Consider the following 24,221-nt stretch of genomic DNA (forward strand, 5'->3'; position numbering starts at 1 on the left):
TGGTGCTTGTGTGGTAAGACATAGCATTATCCAATAAGTAAAAGGATGGATTAAAGAAGAGAGAAAAATTGGTGCACAACAGCCACAAGGAAGGAAAGGAGGGTGGAAGAGGAAAAAGAAAGAGTGAGAAAGAAAGAAAGAGGATGGAGGTTGGAGGAAAGGGTGAGGAAGGTAAATGAATAAAAGGATTCCTACCTCACACCACAACACAGATCTGTTAAAAGTAAAACTGAAATTTAAAAAGAGTATATATGAATTATCTTCTGACCTCTGAGTAGGGAAACTTTTCTTACACAGCCCAGGTCAAAGTGCTAACCACTTATGAAAAGGTTGATAAATTGGAATACATTAAAACCAAATCTTGTTTATTAAAATATACATTAAAGTTTAAAAAATTTCAATTTGTAGAAGATATTTGTAAAAAAGTATTAAAATTGAGAACAAGTAAAGAATTTTTACAAATCAACAAAGATAAAAAGGAGTAGAGAAAGGAAACAAGTCATGAATAACCATTTTGCAAAAGAGGAAACCCATGAAATTAAGAAGTGTAACATTAAAAGTGTTAGAGATAATGTACTCAGCCAAATATCTATGTTGGGAATGAATGCATACATTGGTACAACTTTTTTGGGAAACAAAAAGTTGCATTAAAGTGTACCCTACTCTAAAAGTAACCACTGTCCGTGAGCACTAGGAAGCATGTCCAATAATACAGTGTTTATAAAAACATAAACTAATCAATCCAAATGTCCATTGACATGGGTTTAAAAAGGCACACTCACATATATGATAATTAACAGTAGAAACTAAATAACTTCAAATATACATGGAGAGAACTTTAGCTATCACATGATTGAGTCTTAGTAACAATACCAAGTGGAAAGAGCAAAAAGTGAACAGAATGTTGTCTATGGCATGTGCATGATAATGAAAATTTAAAATAATGCTCACTTTTGTGGATGAGGAAAAAGGATGCTAAAGGGAAAGAGCATAGTGTCTTTGTAAGTTTTGGGGAATGTTCTCCCACTGGGGTGGGCAGTTGGTACATAGGTACTTAATTTACCCATTATAAAAGACTCAAGGAGAGTCTTTTACAATGGATATTATAATGGATATCCATTATAAAAGACGCAAAGAGAATATTGCAGCATGTCTAACAAAAAGAAAGTATCTACAATATAATACCTAAGGAAATATGTGGAAGTCTGATATTCTAAATATTCATTGCTCTTAATATCAGGCGGCAGAATTTCAGTTAATTTTTATACATTTCTATTATGTTTATGCATTGTTTTTATTTAACAAAATGTTTTTCTAGTAATGCTAATTTAAAAGAAAACACTCATGTAGAATTTATAAGATAATAATAAAAGACAGCTCAGTAGAAAAGATGGGCAAGAGTTTGAAGATGCAGTTCATAGAAGATATCACATACTTGTAAACCTACAAAAATATGCTCAACATACTCGCAAACAGGAATGTGTGATTTTACAATAAAAGCATAATTGGGTTTTTCATTATATTGAAGAAATATCATAAAGTCGTTTACAAGTATCTTCTATAGCAGAAACAGTTCAGAGAGTAGTATGATGGTATAGTAGTTTTCCCTTCTAGATTAGCCTTCAAAACATATGTGTACGTTCACATAAATGTTCTTCAAATAGTGTTAACTGTAATGCTTATTTTTTGTAATAATGAAACACTAGAAATAGTTCAACAGTACCTGAAGAGAAAGGGTTTATTTGATCACACAGTGAATACCTTATGTAATACATTCACTTATTGTAAATCATGTTGCAACATTGTGTGAGCTGACACAGAACGATCTCTTAGATATTTTTAAATTTTAAAAAAATGCACACAATTAACAGGATGTATAGCACGAGCCCATTAATGTTAAAAATGTGTGTTTAATAAAATTCATATGTGCATATTCACATATGTAAATATATAGAAAAATTTCTTGGATGATTGCATATTATATTACCCGTGGTTATCCCTGGGCAAGGGAGGTAAACAGACACATTCCACATATTTCTGTGTTGTTTCAGTTTTTTTTTTAATTTTTAATTTTTTTTATTGCAAAAATTTTTTATTTTTTTATTGCAAGAAAGTAGGCATGTACAATTGTATAATTGGCTGTGTTACCTGCCTTTTTAACTTTTCTCCAAGGTAGGTTGCTTTAATAAGCATAGTGCTATGTGCAATATGCAATAGTAAAAGATGCTATGGGCATTTATTACGCCCACCTAGCAGTTAGGCTTGAGTGTTCAGAGGTAGCAAACACTGAGGGCCATATCAAAAGACAAGAGAAGCCTGGCTCCCATTTGCAAATTCTAAGTCAAAGGAATCACTGAAACAGAACCCAAAAGCAGTGTGATCAATTTCTTCCAGTAATGGAAGAGTCCGAAAACTCTCAAAGACACATTTGCTGGCATTATAGTTGTATGTATATAATGATTCAAAAGAGAATTTTTGATTAATAAAAATTATCCAGTGAAATGCTGTAGTAAATGTCACTTTGGGTTATATGTAAAATGCAGATCACACGCAAGAGAATATTTTAATAAAAATCATTATAATGTGTAAGTTTTGTTTTTTAAACTTTAGAGTTGATAAAAGAAAAAATAAAATACATATTGAATATATGTTCAAATCAAGATATTAATTCCTTAATTTTAGAATTTTATTCTACATAAGAATTTAATAATTTTCAATAAAATCTTGAGATTACCTTACATTTTTTATCAAGTACAAAAGTCTCTTATTAGACAAAATGCTAAGAATACAAAACTTTACAAGTTCAAATATTAAAATATCAATCATGTGCCATAACATGCTTATTTTTCAGGTTAAACTTTTTCCGTGATGTTCCTGATTTCAGAGTGTTAGCCTGTGGTGGAGATGGAACCGTGGGGTGGATTTTGGACTGCATAGGTAATGAAGACACATACTTAACATGGCTGGGGTGAGAGTGGTAACCTAAAATTCTGTATATTTTATTTATTTTATTAATGCATTGATATCTTTGTATGCTACAGTGATATAATCGGACATCTGGCATTGTTGCCCATTACTTACTGATCTAATGAGTTTTCTATAATTCAAAGTTTTAATTGACAAAATAATTTACAAGTATCTAGAAATCTTTCTTTTTAAATCTGCTTCTCGTGGAGTTTACTAAACCCTCAGAGCTATTTTCAAATCAGGCTCTACAAATTCCATTGTTTCTTTGCCCTAAGTCAAAGAAAATCTTAGTATTTGTGATAAAACTTACATCAAATAGATGTGGTTATTTTATTCAAGCATGGTGCCTCCAAACCTTAGCATCTGTGGACATTCTTAGCCCATGCATCCATATTATTATTACCATAGCTATTTTTTTATTTATTATGTACTCTGTCATAGATGTTGTGCTAAGAGTTTAGCCCCATTCATCTTAATTCTCACAACTCTGTGACACAGTATAGATAATCCCATTTTAGAGAGAGACTGTAGGGTGTGGAGAAGTTAAATAATTAAAATGGGATCAGAGAGCTATAAATTGACCTTTTATTTTTTTATTCATCTTTTAACCTTAACCTAGATTGTGTCTCTACTTAAGTTTTTACAACTTTATTTTTATGAGAAAGCAAAGCAGATACGTGACTGAGGAAAACATGTAGACAAGTACACAAAAGCTTGGTGATTTAGAAAAATTACCTGGTTTTTCAGAGACAGTTAGCTGTCAGAAGTGATTACTGATCAGTAAAATAATCCTGAATTGGCCTTCATTAGGAGATAAATTCCAAACAAATTTCCATTCTTTATTGACCAATTCTTTTTTAAAAGGGGGCTGTGTCATGGGCATCTGGATGGCACAGTTGGTTGAGTATTTAATTCTTGGTTTTAGTTCAGGTCATGATCTCGGGGTCCTGAGATCAAGCCCCTGTTGGGCTCTGCACGTGAGGCAGAGTCTGCTTGAAATTCTCCCTCTGCCCTTCTTGCTTGTGCCTGCCCGCCCTTCAAATATATATATATATATATAATTTTTTTTTTTAATGGGCCCTTTCACAGAAGGGAGATAATTTGTTCAAAGGAATTTTTACCGCCTATGTAAACTGAAACACTTTTATTAAGTTAATGTAGGTGAACATATTTTATCTTTTCGTGCACACAGAAGTATTCAAATTAAAAGTAAATATATGTTGTCAGCATACTTTTTGGTAAGCATCTTATGATTTTAGTCTACTAATTTTTTTTTAAAGGAACAGTGAAAATTCTGTTCTTTGACCTTCCAGTTAAAGACATAAATAGTATAATATGCAATATCTAAGGAGAAAATCAGAATTCAGAAATTGCAGAAATTAGAGTTGCTTGAACAGAGTCTGAATACTTGTGAGAATTTTAGTGAAAACGTAGGATATTATGAGTTTATTTTAGCTCAAATCTAAGCCTTGGCGATTATACCATGACACATCCATCCCTAAATAGTCTGTTCCTTCCCCATTCTTCCACATAGACACATACTCACTTTGAGGGGCTGAGAAAGTAGAAAAAGTAAGGAAAAGTAATATATGTTTGTGAGAGTCATTCAAGGCATATGATGGTTTAAACAAAGCTATGTGAGGGCGCCTGGGTGGCTCGGTTGGTTAAGCACTGACTCTTGGTTTTGGCCCAGGTCATGATCTCAGAGTTGTGAGATTGAGCCCCACATGGGGCTCCTTGCCCAGCATGGAGTCTGCTTGAGACTTTCTGTCCCCCTCTGCCTCTGCGCCTCCCCCAACCCTCCAGCTTGTTCACATACATGCATGTGCTCTCTCACTCTCTCTCTCAATCAGTCATATAAACAAAACCATGTGGAATTTTGGGGTACCTGGGGGGCTTAGTCTGTTAAGCATCTGCCTTTAGCTCAGATCATGATCCCGGGGTCCTGGGATGGAGCCCTGTGTCCGGTTCACGCTCAGCGGGGAGTTTGCTTCTCCTTCTCCCTCTGCCCCTCCTTGTGCCCTGCTTGTGCCGTCTCTCTCAAATAAATAAATAAATAAAGTCTTTAAAAATGTGTGAAATTTCAATGGCAGAGATCTTTACTGCTCTAAGCCCAAAGTATTACATTGTGTAAAGCTTAATCTCAAAGAAAACTTGCTGATTGCAGAGTTACCCAATTCTTACATTGCTTGCTCTGACCCAAAGCAGCACCATGGGTAGGAACAACATAGTGAAACATTTTCAGCATTTTATTAGCTTTTAAGAGTTTGATTTTTCAAAATGTCTTATTCCTTAAATTGAAATGTACCTAGAGAAGGTGTTGTAAAATAGTTTTTTATAGGAACCCCCACCTCTACTTTGGTGTTGTCCCTTTGTGTATGTGTGTGTGTGTATGTGTGTGTGTGTGTGTGTGTATACACACACACACACACACACACACACACATATATATAAAATTATTATTTTAATTTCTTTTCAGTGTAACAGAATTCATTGTTTATGCACCATACCCAGTGCTCTATGCAATACTTGCCCTCCATAATACCCACCACCAGGCTCACCCAACTCCCCCCACCCCCGCCCCCTTCAAAACCCTCAGATTGTTTTTCAGAGTCCATAGTCTCTCAAGGTTCATCTCCCCCTCCAATTTCCCTCAACTCCCTTCTCCTCTAGTATATTCTTATGGTGCATCTATCTGCATCCTTGAAATTTCCATGATCTTAAATCCACTAAAATTTTTAATTGAGTTAAGATTTTGTTTAAAGATATTATGTATTTATTTGTCAGAAAGAGAGAGAGAGAGTGTATGGATACAAATGGGGGAGCAGCAGGCAGAGGGCGAATGAGGCTCCCCACTAAGCTGGGAGTCTAATGCAGGACACGATCCCAAAACCCCAGATCATGACCTGAGCCAAAGGCAGACGCTTAACCAACTGAGCCACCGAAGCATCCCCTGGGTTAAGATATTTAAAGGCTTTCTTCAAACACGAATCTTGAAAATTCCTATCACTTTGTGAATTATGGTATTTATATGTGTTTTATAAATACAAATTAATCTTACTTTCTAATTATATATAGATATAAAACATAACTTTTCCAGCTTTTAGGTACCTAGTGGAATGCCTTCATTTCATGCCAAGGTGTCTTTTTACTGTTGTTCCATCTGTGATCAAAATTTCATTTTATTTTATTTTAATTTTTGATTCCACAGAAAAGGCTAATGTTGTCAAGCATCCTCCAGTTGCCATTCTGCCTCTTGGGACCGGCAATGATCTAGCAAGATGCCTGCGATGGGGAGGAGGTAAAACAGATACTGAAAATCTTAAAAAACAGAAATACAGTACAGAGCACCACCCCCCCAAACTAAGCCCATCGTTTTTAGTATATGACAGCTTCCATGTGAATTTAGCCAATACAACCGTTGTGAGAGGTACAGTATATAATTTTGAACAATAGTGTGGAGTAGAGAGGGAACTAGTAGACCAGGAGCTAGACTGTGAGTGCTGTCCTTTAATCTGATACTAATTATAGACTTGATGGGCAAGGCAAGTTTCTCAACCTCCTTGATTTGGGGTTTCTAACTTAAGAAATGAGATAATCAGTGATTAACTCTAACGTAATATTTAGATTTTTAATCTGAGTTGTGTAGAAAAATCACTAACAAGGGAAAAAAAACCCGAAAGGCTGAACAATGACTTGTTCAGGAATGAATACATTAAATAACACTCAATTTTTTGAGATCTACTTTATAACAAGGGGTATGTTCTTTTCTTGGGGTATAAGGTTAAGGACAAAAAACAAGGTCTACCTTCAAAGAGGCCTTGAATTCCAGTGGCACATAGTCATAAGTAAATTGTGAGACCTCCTACTAACAAGTAAACCTATAACCAACAAAGCAAAAGGTGTCTTGGAGGAAATGACAAGATAGCATAAGAACCCTAGTGGACAGAATAATGACAGTCATATAGAACGGAAGGTAGAGTTTAGAGGTAGAAAGAATCTGAAGTAAGAGGTGCAGAGGTAGGAAGGGACTTAACATATTCAAGGAACTCAAAATGGAATAGGTGGATGATACAGGGTAAGGGGGGAATATTTCGAAAGGTCTTAAAATAATTTGACATAACATTAATAGGCTCTGCTTACCAGAAGATGCCAAAGGAAAGAAAAACAGAACTGAAACTGAGTAACTTTAGCTTAGAGTTTAAAAAGTGTCTACTTAGAGAAGTTTAAAAAGTGTCTGCTAAGACAGTGTGAATGAGAAGCCCTTGGGGAGCTTGTTAAAAATGTAGTGGCCTGACCTCCCCCCAGATATGCCGAATGGAAATCTCTGGGGTGGACCTGGGCAGATGATTTTCTTTTTAAACAAACTTCCTAAGTAACTCTGATTTACAATAAAAATGTGAGAACAACTTTTCCATGAGTTATCTAACCAACCGCTAAACTCTAAGCTGTGTTTTGTATATGTGTATGTGTACGTAAGTGTACATGTATATAACAGACAGAGTTGAAGACTAAGTTAAAATCTCCATATATGACATTTTTGTAATTTTCATTAAGGGTATAGTTTAGTAAAAGAATATCATGAAACACTGAGTTAAATCTCATAGAATCTAAAGACAGATGGATAGCACCACTGCTTATAAGATGCTTGTATTTGCCAGTGCGTACATACCTATATTGATTAAAGGGAGGAGAACACACATGTGACTTCTTGTGTATTCTTTTGAAAAATATTTTTTGATATTTGAAAATTAATGACTTCATTTAGTTTCCAAACTCATAAATGGCTCCAATCTCAAAATTGACATAGAATTTCCATTCGGGGCATCTTCTAAAGATTTTCTTATAAAACAATTTAAGATATATTGTTATCAGTAGTCAAAGGTGCACAAATTATAGTACATGCCAAAGTATGTATTAATAATAAACTCTCTGTGTGTGCCTTGCCATGGGCTGATACTGTCCTAGGTGCTGGGTTTAGAGTGAAAAATAAAATGTTCCTACTTTTTGGAGATTATGCCTTCATTGAGTACACAGACAATAAATCAATGAATAATAAAATATATAATTACAAAATAAATATATAAGACTCAAACATATTTAGAGAATAGAGGAGGGAAACTCTTGAGCTAAATGATCAAGAAGTCCTCTCTGAGGAAGTAACATTTAAGCTGGATTTAATAGGTAAGGAAGGAAAAATAGCTCCTGAAATGGAAAGGAAGGCTGATGTGACTCTTAAATGGTCTGCGAGGCAGTAGGTATGGGGGGTGAGAGAAAGAGTGACTAGTATGAGATTGGAGAGACAATCAAGAACCAAATATTGCAGGGGCTTGGTGGTCTTGTTCAGAATTTTATTTGATTGCACTTGAAGCACAGAGTGAAGCTTGGAAAGAGTTTCAAAAGCACCATGACACAATGACATTTATGTTTTCAAAACCAGATTAATTGGAAGGTATGAAATAAACTTAAGAAACTTAAGAAATTGTGAAAATGACACAATGACATTTATGTTTTCAAAACCAGATTAATTGGGAGGTATGAAATAAACTTAAGAAACTTAAGAAATTGTGAAAATGTAGAGAATCAGAGTTTTCCAAATAAGAATTTGTGTTAGAGTTTTTGTAATTAGAGAATGAATGGACTGGAGCAGAGTGATAGTAATGGAAATGAGACAAGTAGATACAGTGCAGTTCTCCTGTTAGGGAAGGCCTGGTAGAACCTGCCTGTGGATTGAAGACAGGCTTTGGGGAAACCAAGGTAATAAGTGGGACTGTAAGATGCCCAAGTTGAATGATTAGTAAAATGCAGATACCATCTGGTAGAGTTTACTAATAAAGAAACTTGTTGTGAAGTGTGATTATTTCTTGCCAGATGTGTATCTAACTTTGAGCAAGTTGCTTACCAACCATGGGCTTCAGATTCCTCATTAGAGCTTGAAAAAAATGATAGTGCCTGACATGTAGGTTCTTATACCAACCCATCAAATTGTTTACCTAGTGTTTGTGCTGAGAACTTTATGTATTTTTAACAAAGATCATCATGCTTAGTATGTGGGAAGGAAAGGACTTTATTCAACCAATAATCATTTGGTTCACTTTAGGTTACTGAGTATTGACTTGACTGGAATATATTGAAGCTTTTTTTTTTTTTTTTTTTTTTTTTTTACTTGAAGCTTATTTTTTACAAGAATGTATTTGGGAAAATGTAATACTGTAGAATCTAGGATGTCCTAGGGCATTTGCAAATACTTAATTTAAATTCTCTTTGCAATTTTTCTAACTAAAATTAGTCTAACTAAAATTTAGGATTACAGCAGGAAGAATGTTTCATGAAGAGTAAGAGTGTAAGAATTTTAGATGGAACACACGCTGACAAATCTATATGGTTGCTTTTCTTTAAGTGACTTTCCTTTTTAAACATTTCTGTGCCTTTTTAGATAGATTCGGTAATAACATTGTACCTTTAAATAGAAAATAAATACTAATTATATTTTTATTTTGTTTCTTAGCCTAGAGGGACTGTAGGTTTAAATCAAAATAATGGAAGCAAAATAACATCATTCTTTTCTGGGAATAAGCTTTTACTTCTATATTTAGTAAGTTTAATATGTCTTTTTTTAAAAAAATGATCTTCTCAAGTTTTGCAATCCTATTTATAGCTATGAATCATTATTGAACAAGCTTGAGCATAGATAAATACAAGTAGGGTATAGGTATTTGTTAAATTGGAGACTACCATTTGGAATTTGTTATCTTTGTAAATTAGCTCTGACCTGCAGTTGCTGTGATTCTCAAAATAGATTTATGACCTATATCTTTCCATTTTTATTTGGCTAGAAGGCTATTGATACTAGCCTTTTTCATACTTATCCATAAAAACTTAGAGAATATAACCAGTGCTAAAAATTTTAAGGTGAGTGGCACTTGTAGAATCTAGCTATGGTAATTAATTTTCACTCAATCCATTCCTACCTTGTTTTCTCCTGCTCAGCTGCTGTTCCTGTATTTTTCTAGTGTTATATTGAACCATGCTGTTATTAACTTGAGATGTAACTGGGAATAAGCTTAAAATTTTATTTAAATAATTATTATTTGCTTGTATATCTCCAGAATGTATATATATATTATGTTATATTTTATTATATATTATAGAGTACTTCCATGCTATATTATACTATATTACATTAATATTTGCAAATCCATTTATGTCTGAAAAGCATCATACTTATATTCAAATGAGTAGAATTTGCAAAAGAGGTTAATATACTTACCTTTTTTATTCAGCTCAATGAAGAAAACATACATAAAATTTATTTGGAGGCCAATATTTATTATTTTTAAAAGAAATTAAAAATTTAAAAGTTAAACTTTGAGAATGAGCGTTGAACCATAAAAAATATGACATATGCATAAGTTTAATTATTATAACCTTGTACTTTAAATAATTCAGTGTTTGTACTGAGTATGGTTATACACTAATTATTATTTATATTCATAGTTTTTGAATTATGCTATAAAAATGCAACATAACATCTATTAAAATACCGTTTGGTACTTTTAATGCTTATATCTGTCTAGTTATAGTTTGTTGTACTCTTTGTTGTATGTATTAACTAGTACATAACTATTTTACCTGTTTAAGATAAAAAGTAATAGTGGGCGCTTAAATAGGCACACCTAGGCTCTGGCTGCTTTGAACTTCTAATAATTAATTCAACAAATAACACCATAAATGTAATTTATTTATCTTTAGAGGATGTTGGCATATTACAGTGCTTCTTCTCTTAACCCAATTAGTTTTTCCAGTGTTATGTGTGCTAACACCTCTAATGAGGACTCATAGCCTCTGGCATTTCCTTGTTCAATGAATACAGTATTAAAATATAGACCAAAGTTGAACACAGAAAAAAATCTATGAAAATATTGTTCCAACTCAAAATATCAATTCAAGAATGTGTGTATGTGTCTGTGTGTAGAGGTAGAGAGAAATGTATTATTTAACTCAGTATAATAATTCAAATTCTGTTATCATTATATAGTTGAGAAATTTCTATTCTTTTGCCTCATGTACTAAGAATTTCTATGCGTTTTCTCATTTAATTCTCATAAAAGCAGAAGTTTTTACGAGGAGGACACTATTTAGGGAGGTTAAAAAGCAAACTTTAACACAACAAGGATTAGGCTACAGTTTGAACTATAATATTATATAGATAGATACATTTATGAGAAAATATAATATTAAAGAATAAGTTTCATTTCAGGCCATCTTGATTATGTCCAGTAGATCCATCAAAACTAGATTTGTTGAGCATTTACTCTAGGGCAGACCTAGTAAAAGAAACTTATAGCAAGGAAGATGCAAATAACTATAACGGAGTGTACTAGTTGTACTAGTTGTACACTAGTTTGGAGGTAGCTAGGGCTAGTTTGGAGAACTGTGCGCTGTGGAACTGCAGAGAATCCATTACTTTGGGAGGGTGGCTTCTGGAAAGAAGTGTTGTCAAATATAAAACTTGCAGCAGGAGCAGAAGCAAGGCAACCAAAAGAAAAGGGAGTCTCTGGATATATAGAACAAGAGAAGAAATGGCATAAAATGGAAAAGAGAAGAACCAGACTGAAAATTGTTCTGTATCACTAGAGAGTCAAGTATGAGGGTCACTAAGGGATGGAAAGGGACAAGTCTGAAATCTCACCTAAGCTTTTTACTTCCACAACTGAGGGTGTTGTCTGTCTGTAAGAGAATTAACAGGAGAAGATATGGAAGGAGATCATTAATTTCCTTTAGAATAAATTGATATAAAGTTTTGGGGGGGTATGAAGTGGAGATGTTCGTTTGACATTTCACCATACTGAGAATTGGCACCACAGGACAGAAGTATGAGTTGCAAATTAAAGCTAAAATATTTCTATGAACTTACAATTAGAGTGAATTCTTTATCTGTGTTAGAATTTGCTTTAGGATGCATTGTTTGGCTTTAGAATGAGACATCCACATACATACACTCAAACACATATAAATGCAGCTTTTGTTATTTGGTTACATTTTTTCTCAAGATAATTTTTTTTCATTAGGTTATGAAGGTGAGAATCTGATGAAAATCCTAAAAGACATTGAAAACAGCACAGAAATCATGCTGGACAGGTGGAAGTTTGAAGTCATACCTAATGACAAAGATGAGAAGGGAGACCCAGTGCCTTACAGTATCATCAATAATTACTTTTCCATTGGCGTGGTAAGACTTTGCACTAACTGTTCTTTTAACCAGTCTAGCCTAATCAGTGTGTTTAAACTCTTACGGTATGAATTTACTGATAATATATAATTTATTTTTGTGTCAGCAAAACACCTCTTCTAATGGGCAATAATAAAGCTTATGAATTTATTCAAAGTCAGAGAATCAGCAATAGATAAGTTTTTCATGTGTTAAAACACAGAATTTTTTTCTTGCAGTTGATTTGACCATTTGTGTTACTAAAGTAAAAGGTAGAATGGTTTGTAAGATAGTTATGTTTTAGAATATAGGCTAAAACTCCACATAAAAAGTTGAAATGTGAAATGGATGCATCAGGTTTTATCTTATTTTGAGATATGTATTAAAATCTTAATCTCAGAAAACAAACTGAGGGTTGCTGGAGGAGGGAGGTGGCAGGGATGAGGTGGCTGGGTTATGGACACTGTAGAGGGTATGTGCTAGGATGAGTGCTGTGAATTGTGTAAGACTGATGATTCACAGACCTGTACCCCTGAAACAAATAATACAGTATATGTTAATGAATATATTACAACCAATTAGGTTTTTACAAATAGATACTATTTTAAAATGTATGGTTAAGTCTGAAGTCTAAGAAAAAATGCTACTATGATTCTTAAGTGATTAATAAGTCAAAGGGCTAACTTTTCACTTAATTTCTTGAAAAATCTTAGACTGAAAGTAAAATATCATTTGGCAATTAAAATCGTTATTGTGATTTCAATCCCTAAGGAATTAATAATTTTAACAGTTATTTCATACATGTGTACATATATATTACCTGGTAGTTAAGAATTCTTAAAATATATTGTATACAAAATTATATTCCATTTCACATGTGTTACTGGATATTAATCTTATGTCTTTCTCTGTCATGTGCGCACACAAACACACACAAATCACTAGTAGATTATAAAAGGCACTGAATGAATTCTTGAATTTAGGAGTCAAGCTACCTAAGCAAGGGTCCTTTAGCAATATTTTTTCTTTCTTTCTTTTTTTTTTTTGGCAGCTTGACTAACATAAATTTATTATATAATTTTGTAGATGATTATTCAGGTAAAGTCAGCTGGTTTCTCTACACCAGGTCTATAAGACAGCAATATTTTTTCTAAGTGTCCATTTATTTATCATGATGGTATTATTTTTTTCTCTCATTTTTACAAATAATGTGTTTATATATTTAAAGAGCCTCAAATAATGGTACATAATAAAGGCTAAATATACAATTATTACTAGGTAACGTTAGTAATCAACTAGAGTTATTACTATTTGCAAGAAAAATGTAATGCATTTGATCCATAAAAGTCCTCCTATTCATCTTCGATATGAATATGCACAATGATGTTTTTAACAGCTTTATTGGCATGTAACTTAAACACAACCTAATTCACTCATTTTAAGTGACCCTCTCAATGATTTTTACTAAATACATCCAATTTTAGAGGATTTTCATTACCTAAACAAGAACCCTCATGCCCATTTGTTATCAATTCTGGCTTCTTCCCCAGATCTAAGCAATAACTAATTTTTCTGCATCTAAGAACTACCCTTTATGGATATTTCCTATTAAAGAAATAATACAAAATATAGACGTTTTCATTTGGCTTCTTTCATTTCACATAGTATTTAGAAAGTTCACCCCTATGAACTGCATGGATACTATTTTCCTTTTTATTGCTAGCATCCCATTGTATGGACATATCACGTATTGCTTATTCATTCACCAGTTGATGGACATTTAGATTGTTCTGAGTCCTTGGGTATTATGGATAATGCCATTCTCTTGGGTTCCTTCATTTTATTTTTTCATTATTGTTATTTTGGTTAATATAGTTTTTAACTCTAGAGTTGCCATTTGGTTCTCTTTTTATAATTTCTATGTTTTTAATTGGTATTTTCTATTTGAAGAGTCACTGTTGTTATGCGTTCCTTTATTCTTTAAGCATGGTTTACTTTAGTTCTTTTGACATATTTAAAATAGCCTTGGTGAAGTTTTTGTCTGAGAAGTTCAACTGCTAAGGCCCTTCAGAGAGTTTAGTAACCTCTGAACCACACCCAAGACAATTTTCTGCCGAATTATGTGCCACATTTTGCTATTCCTCTGCATGTCTGCTGATATTTTGTTGGGAACTGCGTATTTTGTATAATGTATTACATTGTATAATGTATTATTTGGATTTTCATCCACTCACAGTGGTTATGGCTGTTCCTCTGTTAGTTTAGTGACTTGCCTGCACTAATTTTGTGGAGCCTTTCTCCCCTGTGGCATATGACTCAGTTTTGTTTTGTTTTGTCTTTATACTTCTTATTTTTATCTTAATCCTGGTTTCCTGGGGATCACCCCCATGTCAGCATGATTGATCAGAGTTTGTGCTCAGTGCGTTTGAGCCAGTAAGTCTTCCGGTTTGCCATTTGATGTGTGTTCATTGGGGACACCCTTAAACTTGAGACATTCAACTTTTAATATCTGCTGACCCTTCTTTTGTCTCTTTTGCCATGTATACGAATTCTCACTTAGTCAGGATATATAATCTACTAGGGCCCCTTTTGGTCTTTTCTGAACACGTGTGTAGCCTTGCACATGCATAGAGCCTTTCAGACAGTCAGGGATGTGTGACAAATGATCAAGGCCCATTATGGCTATCTCATTTGCAAGATCTGTTGAATTTTTGGCTAGTTGACTGGTTATTTGCTTGCCTTAATCAGTTCTGCAAACTCAGGCAAGCTGTGACACTAGCTTTCCTTACTTGTTTGCCACTGGGATTACTCTTGTTTTAGACAACTTTCTGAGTCATAGAGTTTTTCTACCTTCGACTCCAGATCCAGTCAGTTCCCCTGACAGTAAGTTGCTTGCTTTCATGGCTTGCCTACCGTGGTAGAACCAGAGCACCGATGAAGCTGGAGGACGAGGGGGAAGCCCAAGGCAGAATCATTACAGATTACCACTGTTTCCATCTGACGTTTTGTAGTTTATCGCAAATAAACACTTCTTAGTCATCATATGCTTTTAGTCAGTTTCCTTAGGTCCTAGACAGCAGATCATTCCTCTCCACCAAAGGAAATGCTAGGCAAGGTTTGCTCACATTTGATTGTCATGAATGAAAAGGGATTGCTATTGGCAGCTCGTGGGTAGAAACTAGGGTTGCTGCTGAACACTCCCAGTGCACAAAGCAGCTCTTTAAATGTACAAGAAGGAATTATACAGCTCAAAATGTCAATAGTGCTGAGTTTATAAAGACATATTAAATACAAAACTCAAGGTGTTGAAAAAGAAAGAGCTAAAACCAAAAGAAATGAAAAGGGAAACTCATAAAAATCAGATGGGAAATATAGCAAAGAATAACAGCAAGAAAAAAAAATAGAGAATGTTGGCAAAACTAAATATTGGATTATTGACAAGAATTGATCAGATCTATTGTAAAATTAATTTTTTAGGGGCCCCTGTGTGGCTCAGTGGGTTAAGCCGCTGCCTTCAGCTCAGGTCATGATCTCAGGGTCCTGGGATCGAGTCCCACATCGGGCTCTCAGCTCAGCAGGGAGTCTGCTTCCCTCTCTCTCTCTCTGCCTGCATCTCTGCCTACTTGTGATCTCTGTCAAATAAATATATAAAATCTTTAAAAAAAATTAATTTTTTAAAATCATTGTAAAGAGAATTACAAATAATGTAGAGGGAAAACAATAGAAAACCAAAAAGTTTTAAAAACTCCATAAACACAAAATGTAATAACCCGATTTAAAACATATGAGGACTACATATGGGAGAGTAGCAAAACTGCAAATATAAAATCAACTTAAATATTCAGTAGTATTCCATTATGTCAATAATAATGAATTTATGAAGACAGCAGTAAAAACCTGAAAATGTCTAAGAATTAATAAAGAATATCCAAGAAAATGTTAAAAATCTCTACAGAGACATAAAGGATCAGAACAGAGACATTTCTTATTCTTAGATGAGATAGCTTAATATAACAAAAATTAATTTATGCACTTAATCTATAACTAATGTAGAGCTAGGTTTTATGACAAACTTGAAAAACTTACTCTAAAATATATATGACAATGTAAGTCAGTTTTAATAAAAAGTAAAGATGGAGGACTATTTTACCAAATTTGATATGCTAAAGTGGACTGGAAATTAGAATGAAATGAAGAGAAGAGTGAATCAGAGAGGAAAAGAGACACATAACTGAAAGTCAGTATGGATGTGGCACAAAGATTTGATGGAGATACCATAGAGTGCTTAGTTCAGATTGCAAATTTAAAAGCTAGCCTCCTAGGAAGAGAAAATTTTGTTAGAGCTCTACCTCACATTACATAGGTAATTGCTAGACAGATTAAAGTACTACATTTGAAATGCAATGTTTAGAACCTAATAAAGGAATACATAATAAAAGATACGTATGATTTTGAAGTAGACCAGAACTAGCCTAATAGGTGGATTTTGACTGAATTTATTTTAGAAGGGGTTTGTTTCATTTGACTTGGAGCCTCTTTCAGTGAGTATAACGTCCCTCCCTGAAATATTTGCTTCTGCCCCAGTAAGCCAAAGGCTCAATACTCAGGGTCACAATCAGAGCAATCAGAGAGTTGAAGCTTTGACTGTTACTTAGCAAGGCTACCTTCTATTCAGTGAGTTGTATTCCTCTGCTTCAAGCAGTGAATCCAGAAAACAAAAAAATGAAATGGATTATCTATCTCAAACTATTCCTGAGTATTCCTGAAGTGTGGAATTGGAGTATAGAAAGGATGATGGGGTATTTCGACTTTTTGTTATCACCAGCGTAGGAAAGATTAAGATGGGACCTGTTTTGTACTTGAAATTAACTCTTGGAACCCATTACCTGCTAGTTATAGGGTGATCTCAAAGTTTGACTATACTATCAGTATGGTTTCCATTATTTCAACTACTGCCCTTCATTTATTGACCATAAATGTCTTATACTTTATACAGAAATTGCTTCAGATTTTTAGAAGAACCTATGATGGTCAGAAATACATAAATATCTTCTTCATATATATGATTATATAATCCTTGTACTAGTCAGAATGGGTTGAGTATTGGCACAAAACCCCCAAAGTACCAGTGGTCTGATAACAATTAAAAATTAGTTCTTCCAGGGCGCCTGGGTGGCTCAGCAGGTTAAAGCCTCTGCCTTCGGCTCAGGTCATGATCCCAGGGTCCTGGGATTGAGCCCCGCATCAGGCTCTCTGCTCCGTGGGGAGCCTGCTCCACCCCCGCCCCCCGCGCCTGTCTCTCTGCCTACTTGTGATCTCTGTCTGTCAAATAAATAAATAAAATCTTTAAAAAAAAATTAGTTCTTCCCTCACATAAAAGAAGAATAGGTTCTAGTCCACTTGGTCAGTCAGTGACCCAGACTCCTTCCATCTTACATCTCCACACTCCTTTAGCTCCTCAGCCCTCCATCTAGTCAACAACCAGGTGACAAAGAAAGAGTGGGCTATAGGAAGGGGTCGTTTATAGGCCAGGCCTGGAAAATGGTCCACTAATAACACATTGGTCACTTACTAATCATTTTGCTGTGCCTAATATTAGGGAAGCTGGGGAAAGAAGTGTTTGCCCAGAAAGGAAAGGGAAGTTGGTAAATAACCAGCCCATTTCTGCTAATTCCTTCGGTGTAATACTTTTTAGTATTAGCCAGGACAATTGTAAGTCTGAAATCGTAATTAACTCTGAAAATAGATATTCTTACACAGTGGTGGACCTTCAATAACAGCATAATTATATAACACCTACTATGTGCCAGATACTCTTTGAGGATCGGAAGTGAACCAGATAGAAGAAATTTAAGTAATCGCTAACTTTACATTATAGTAAGGAGATAATTGTCATGAAAGGCTAAACACCTGGAAATTAGAAGTGCAGATTATAGAAATTAACAAAGAACAATTGGTATGTTCCATCCATTATTTTTATTGTCATAGTTGCGTCTTCATTCATTCATTTAATATAAACAAATAAAACTAAGTCCTTTTTTTTTTGGTCAGGCCCTAGAGTTCTAGGAATGGGAAATGAGTTCATTATTAGAACTTGGAGTTTAATGGTAGAGAGAAGAAGCATTAAAAAACAAATGCACAAATACAGACTTTTTTGAGAATTATAATAAATTCAAGGAAAGAAAACTAAAGTTATCAAGTGCTAGAATAAGGGACAGTTTTAGATCTCATGGGATCTATAGGCAAGAAAGCCTAGAAAAGAGGGAAAGCCTAGAAAAGAAGATACATTTAATATATAGAAGAGCTCACTCCCACCTTCCTCTGAGGAATACACAAGTGAGATGGATAGAGCGTTAGCAAGCAGTTATAACTATATGTGAAGAGACTGAGGTGAGAAAAAAACTTGATGTGTTTAAGGACGTGAAAGGTCAATGTGCCTGGAAACTAGAGAGGAAGGTGGAAGTGACTAACTTGCAGAGGTTGGCTGCTGCCTTGTCTTGAAGACCCTTGGAAGCCAATGTGTGGTATTTATCTTTCAAGAGGGGCCATTAGGTGATTTAATGATTATAATCAGGAAATGAAGTGGTCCAGTTTATTTACAACAGAAGCTCTTCTACACATAAACAGAAAAATTAAGTGTCAAAAAATGATACATAGAATTTTAAATATTTTACCCTAAAACTTACAAATGTAATTGAATTGGCTGGTCTTCTCATATAGGCCCAGCTAATATCATTTCTTTGAATGTGGATCTGGGGTTCTATACAGTGTCTTGTGTAGACCACATTCCATAATTTCCATTTGTAGTTTAAGTGGAATAAAAATTCATCAGACACTTCAGATGCAATCTGAGTATAAAATTAGTTTAATTTTTTACAACAGTTAAATCCTTTATAATGATTTTTCTTGCAGGTAATTCTATAGTAAAGATTATATAATTCTACAGCAGTTTCAGAATTGCATTTATATCACATCATCCCAAATCTTCATTTCGTTATAAGACAATACTTTTTGTCTGTAATCATATTTTTCCTTGTATATAGCATGTGATTAAGTTATATAATTATAATAGAAACTAAAATTGGTATAAACGGTGTTGGAAACAACAGAAATGATTCTTGGTAAGTGCAAACCTCAAAATGTGAAAATAAAACAGGCAGGTTTACTAATAAGTCGGAGCTGAGAGCGGCTAGACCTGAAATACAGGGCTGTTTCAGTGTCTGCATTTGGAGGGATGTTGGCAAGCTTGCCTGTGGGTGCACGGATGGGATGAGCATGTCCCTCCTCTGAGTCCTGCACAGGCAGGGCGACTTCCAGACCACTGCTAAGAGGAACTAGAGCTAGCTTACAGCTCTGCTTCCAATTCCACAGACTGCACTTGAAGAAGCAGTCAATTCCTCACTCACTGGCTTCCAGCAACCCAGTTAGGGAGTTTGAGGCTCTCAGAGCTTTTCTATAGATGCGCCCATTCCCCACATCTTGGAATGGGGGCGGGGGGTGCTAATTCCTAAGATTGTATGCCTTGTCTCCATCCGCAAAGCCTGCCTGGTATTGTGAGGCCCCTGTGTGTTTTCACGAGGGCCGTGCCCTAGAATGCTGAAATTTACCTGCCTTCCCGCAGTCCCGCAGAGTTGACCTAGTGGTCTGCACGTGCTCAGCCGCTGGCGGCCAAGGCTTGCCTTTCCGCGCAAGGGCATGCTCCGGGGTCGGCCACGCTCCCGGGCACGTTGGTTGGGGCGGGTGGTGGTGTGGTGTGTGGGTAAAAGAGGTATTGCAGGTGCTTCTTGAGCCGGTTGGGATTTCCTCGGTTGGTGGTTTAACAAGGCGCTTGTGGGCAGACCTGATGCAGTCTGTGGTTCGAAGGATCCATCGCTTTCTGCGGAGTTCCAAGTGCATTTCGGCTGTGAGGCCTCGCCTCTCCTGCCTGCTCCCAGCCTCTCGTTACCGCCCAGCCGTGCCGATGCCGTCCGTATTCTGGGTGAGGCGAAAAAGGAAGTCGTGTGTCCGAGGGCGTGCGGCAAGGCCTGGGAAGCTGCGCGCGCACAGCACTCTCTGGTGAGAGAAGCCGCGCTGCTGAGGGGCTCTTAGCACTGCGCTGTGCCCTCTTGGGGAAGGGGCGAGGCCGGTGAGGTGAAAGTGTTCTTCTTGCCCTCCTCCCGCTACTCTCGGATTTTCGCTCGGGTGGCGTTCCCGGACTTCGCCGGACTCTGACGCCCACAAAGGTACTCATCTGTGAGTGTCTTCCGGTCTTCTCTGGCGGGGTTTGATCGCCGAAAACTCCTACTCTGCCATCTTGGTGATGTTACGCTCCAATAATTTTTTTTTTTTTTAACAGAAAGAAATTAAATATACTGCGTAATAAGTTTGAGGATATAACGATATCTGTGAAAATATCTAAATACGTGGTTTGCGTCTTCATGTCGTTAAGCTTTATTATAGGGAAGAAATTGAGTATTTTGCTTTCAGATACACATAGCTGAAATTTGAAGAGGAAGGAGCAGCAAATGGAAGCTGGTAGTTCTCGAACTTGAGTATATATTAGAATCAGCTGAAGGGCTTGTTGAACTCCTGATTGATGACCCTCGTACCCTTTCCATTTCTTTAGGTCCGAGATGGAGCCCAAGAATTTATGGTTCTAGCAAGTTCCCAGATGCTCCCAGTATTGTTCTTCTAGGATTGTACTTTGAGAACCCCTGCTCTAAGCCTATAGACGAAGGTGAAAAAGTACGACGTATAAAAGAACTGCTTTAGTAGTACTGTTGTCATTGAAAATGATCTTGCACAGTACAAATAATTCTTACATTGGGTTAGTTCGCTGCCTTCGCCTAGGGTCATGATCTTAGGGTCCTGGGATCGAGTCCCGCGTCGGGCTCTCTGCTCAGTGGGGAGCCTACTTCCTCCTCTCTCTCTCTCTGCCTACCTCTCTGCCTACTTGTGATCTCTCTCTGTCAAATAAATAAATAAAATCTTAAAAAAGAAAAAAAAGTCATTTCTGAGTATAGACTAAAATGGGGACGCCTGGGTGGCTCAGTCCGTTAAGCATCTTACTCTTGGTTCAGCTGAGGTCAGGATCTCAGGGTGATGATACAAGACCAGTGTGCGTGGTGGGGCTCTGTGCTCAGCAAGGAATCAGCTTGCGATTCTTTTCCTCTTCCTTTCCCTCCTGCCGCTCATGTGCTCTCTTTCTCTCTCTCAAATAAATAAAAATCTTTAAAAAAAAAGAATATAGATTAAAATGGAATGTTTCTTCATTCATTTTAGATAAATTGCAAATCTCAGTATCAGTACTCTGTGAACTACCGAATAAAGGAAAGACTCCTGTAAATATAAATGTCACAGTTAAAAACAACATAATTAGCAAATAAATTTAAGTATTATATGTAAGGACTAAAAATCTGTTGACTGAGATTTTAAGAAAGCCAAATGGGTAAATTTTAGTGTAATTATTCAATTTAAGGAAAACCAAGGTATGTCATTTTTCACAATTAAAAACTACTGACAATATGTAAAATCTTTTCTACAAATTTGTAGTTAATGTCATATTAATACTGGCATACTAGAGACATTCCAAATAAAATCAGGAAGAATACAGCAATTTTTCTATCACTACTTCAGGTAACGCTTTTAGAAAAGTGAGCTAATTTCATACTAACAAATGTAAATGTTATAAATCTTGAAAAGTAAGAGACAAGATTAGTATATTTGAGAGTTATATGATGACATAATATTACAAGTATACATAAACTAAAAATTAATGAATCAGTATATGATACCAAATACTCAATAAATGTACAAAAAAAAGACCACATTGGGGCGCCTGGGTGGCTCAGTGGGTTGAGCCGCTGCCTTCGGCTCAGGTCATGATCTCAGGGTCCTGGGATCGAGTCCCGCATCGGGCTCTCTGCTCGGCAGGGAGCCTGCTTCCTTCTCTCTCTCTCTCTGCCTGCCTCTCAGTATACTTGTAATTTCTCTCTGTCAAATAAATAAATAAAATCTTTAAAAAGAAAAAAAAAAAAAGACCACATAGCTTTCCTTTACAAAATTAATATATTAATATAAATAGAATTGAGTTAAAAATGCAAGAAAACTATAAGATATCAAGGTTTATATTTAATAAGAAAAATACCCAGCCTAGGGAGCCCTGGGTTGGGCAGCTGCCTTCAGCTCAGGTCATGATCCCAGGGTCCTGGTGTCAAGTCTCATATCCTGCTCCTTGCTCAGCGGGGAGCCTTCTTCTCCCTCTGCCTGCAGCTGCCCCTGCTTGTGTGTGCGCGCTTCCTCTCCTTCTCTTTCTCCTGACAAACAAATGAGTAAAATCTTTTTTTAAAAAAAATCTAGCCTACATGGGGAAAATCTAATTTTATTCAAGATTATAAAATAGAACCTGAATAAGAAGTCATCTCATGTTCCTAAATGGGAATATTTAATATGAAGGAATCAGGTCTGCTCAAATTAGTTTATACATTTAGTCTATTGCTACTGAGAATTCTTATAGGATTACGGGTAGCTTTGATAAATGGTAATGTACAATTGGAAATACTGGTCTTATAGTTTTTGGAAATAATGTCCTATAAATGGTCAATTTCTTTGCGATGTGCAAAATACTACCAAGTTACTGTAAATAAAATATAGTGGCACAAAAACAGATAAATAGAAGGGATATAAAAAATTAGAGCAAAAAATTACATCACTACATTTCATTGTGTTGAATTTTCAGATCATTGGGTAAGAATGAAATGCATAATAAATTAGGTTACATAATTGGTTACTAATTTGAATGAAAATAAAATTTTATTCTCATTTATATCCATGTGAAATATACATCAAATAGATTAAAATGCAAGTTAATGTAATATTCTTAAATGATATTAGAAGAAAATATCGAAGTATATTGCTTAAGATAGGAGAAACCTGTCTCAGGCCAATCGGAAACTTAGAACCCATAAAGGAAAAGGAAATTATAATTATTTTCCATAACCCTTCATTTAAAAAGATGTTAAAATTCATTAGAAATTAGCAGTCAGTGAAGTTATTTTCTGTATAAGTAATAAACATGGGTTTAGTAAACAAATGGGAATTCTTTTATTTTTTATTTTTTAAATTTTTCTCACCATAGCACATACCCTCCCCAATGTCATTCTTAATAAAAGACAGGCATCTAATAGGAAAATAGACTAAGACTATAAGAATTACAGTGAATAGCCAAATGAAAATATTCTAAATGTTACTAGTTTACAAGGAAATGCACAATTATGCAGTGGGTATCATATTTTGTCTATGGTCAATAAGTATGTACAAAAATAGGCACATTCATAATTGTGTGATCTATAAATTTAATCTCTGAATAATAATTTGATTGCATTTGTTAAAATTTAAAATGTGAATAACTTTGAACCATCAATCCCATTTCTAAGAATCCATTCTAAAGAAATACATAATACAAAAGCCCAGGCTGCACCAATTATATTTAATGACATACAGTTGTGAACAACCTGAAAGTTTCTCAATTTTTAGATGTTATGTAACAGGAAAAGAGGTCCCAAAAGTATCATGTTAAATCACAAAAGCAAATTGTCTGTAAGTAAGCACTGTTTCTTCTACGTGAATGGGGATGATACAGAGACTTTCTTAAGAAGTTGTGGGGATTGAGTTTACAGACTCCAAACAGTACAAAGCACTGCTACTTAATAAATATTAGAGATGATGGTGGTGATAAAATATGAATGGTTTTATACAGTTCAGGGTCTAAGAACTTACAAGAGAGTCAGTAAATAGGGGCACCTGGGTGGGTCAGTCAGTTAAGCATCAGACTCTCGATTTTGTCTCAGATCATGCCTGATCTCAGGGCTGTGAGCTAGAGCTCCTTGCTCGGCCGGAGTCTGCTTGAGATTCTCTCCCTCTCCCTCTGCCTCTCCCCTTTCAGGAGCCCTTGCTGTCTTTTTCAAATAAGGAAATAAATCTTAAAAAAAAGTAAATATATGTTCAGAATATTAACCTCTGGAGTGTGGAGATATGGAAAGGGAAATGAAACTTTCTCTTCTTA

General features: G+C 35.3%; 1 protein-coding gene across 5 annotated transcripts in view; it reads left to right on the forward strand.

The window, feature by feature from the left end:
• DGKB (diacylglycerol kinase beta) overlaps window positions 1–24,221 on the forward strand; it is a 700,192-nt gene that overhangs the window by 295,311 nt on the left and 380,660 nt on the right. For all 5 annotated transcript variants that reach the window (XM_032305332.1, XM_032305334.1, XM_032305329.1 and 2 more), the window contains 3 exons: window positions 2,852–2,937; window positions 6,179–6,268; window positions 12,039–12,199. In XM_032305332.1, the coding sequence (XP_032161223.1) occupies window positions 2,852–2,937; window positions 6,179–6,268; window positions 12,039–12,199 (337 nt within the window). The remainder of the gene's footprint in view (window positions 1–2,851; window positions 2,938–6,178; window positions 6,269–12,038; window positions 12,200–24,221) is intronic.

This window comes from Mustela erminea, chromosome 11 (genome assembly GCF_009829155.1).
Source record: "Mustela erminea isolate mMusErm1 chromosome 11, mMusErm1.Pri, whole genome shotgun sequence".
Lineage (NCBI taxonomy): Eukaryota > Metazoa > Chordata > Mammalia > Carnivora > Mustelidae > Mustela > Mustela erminea.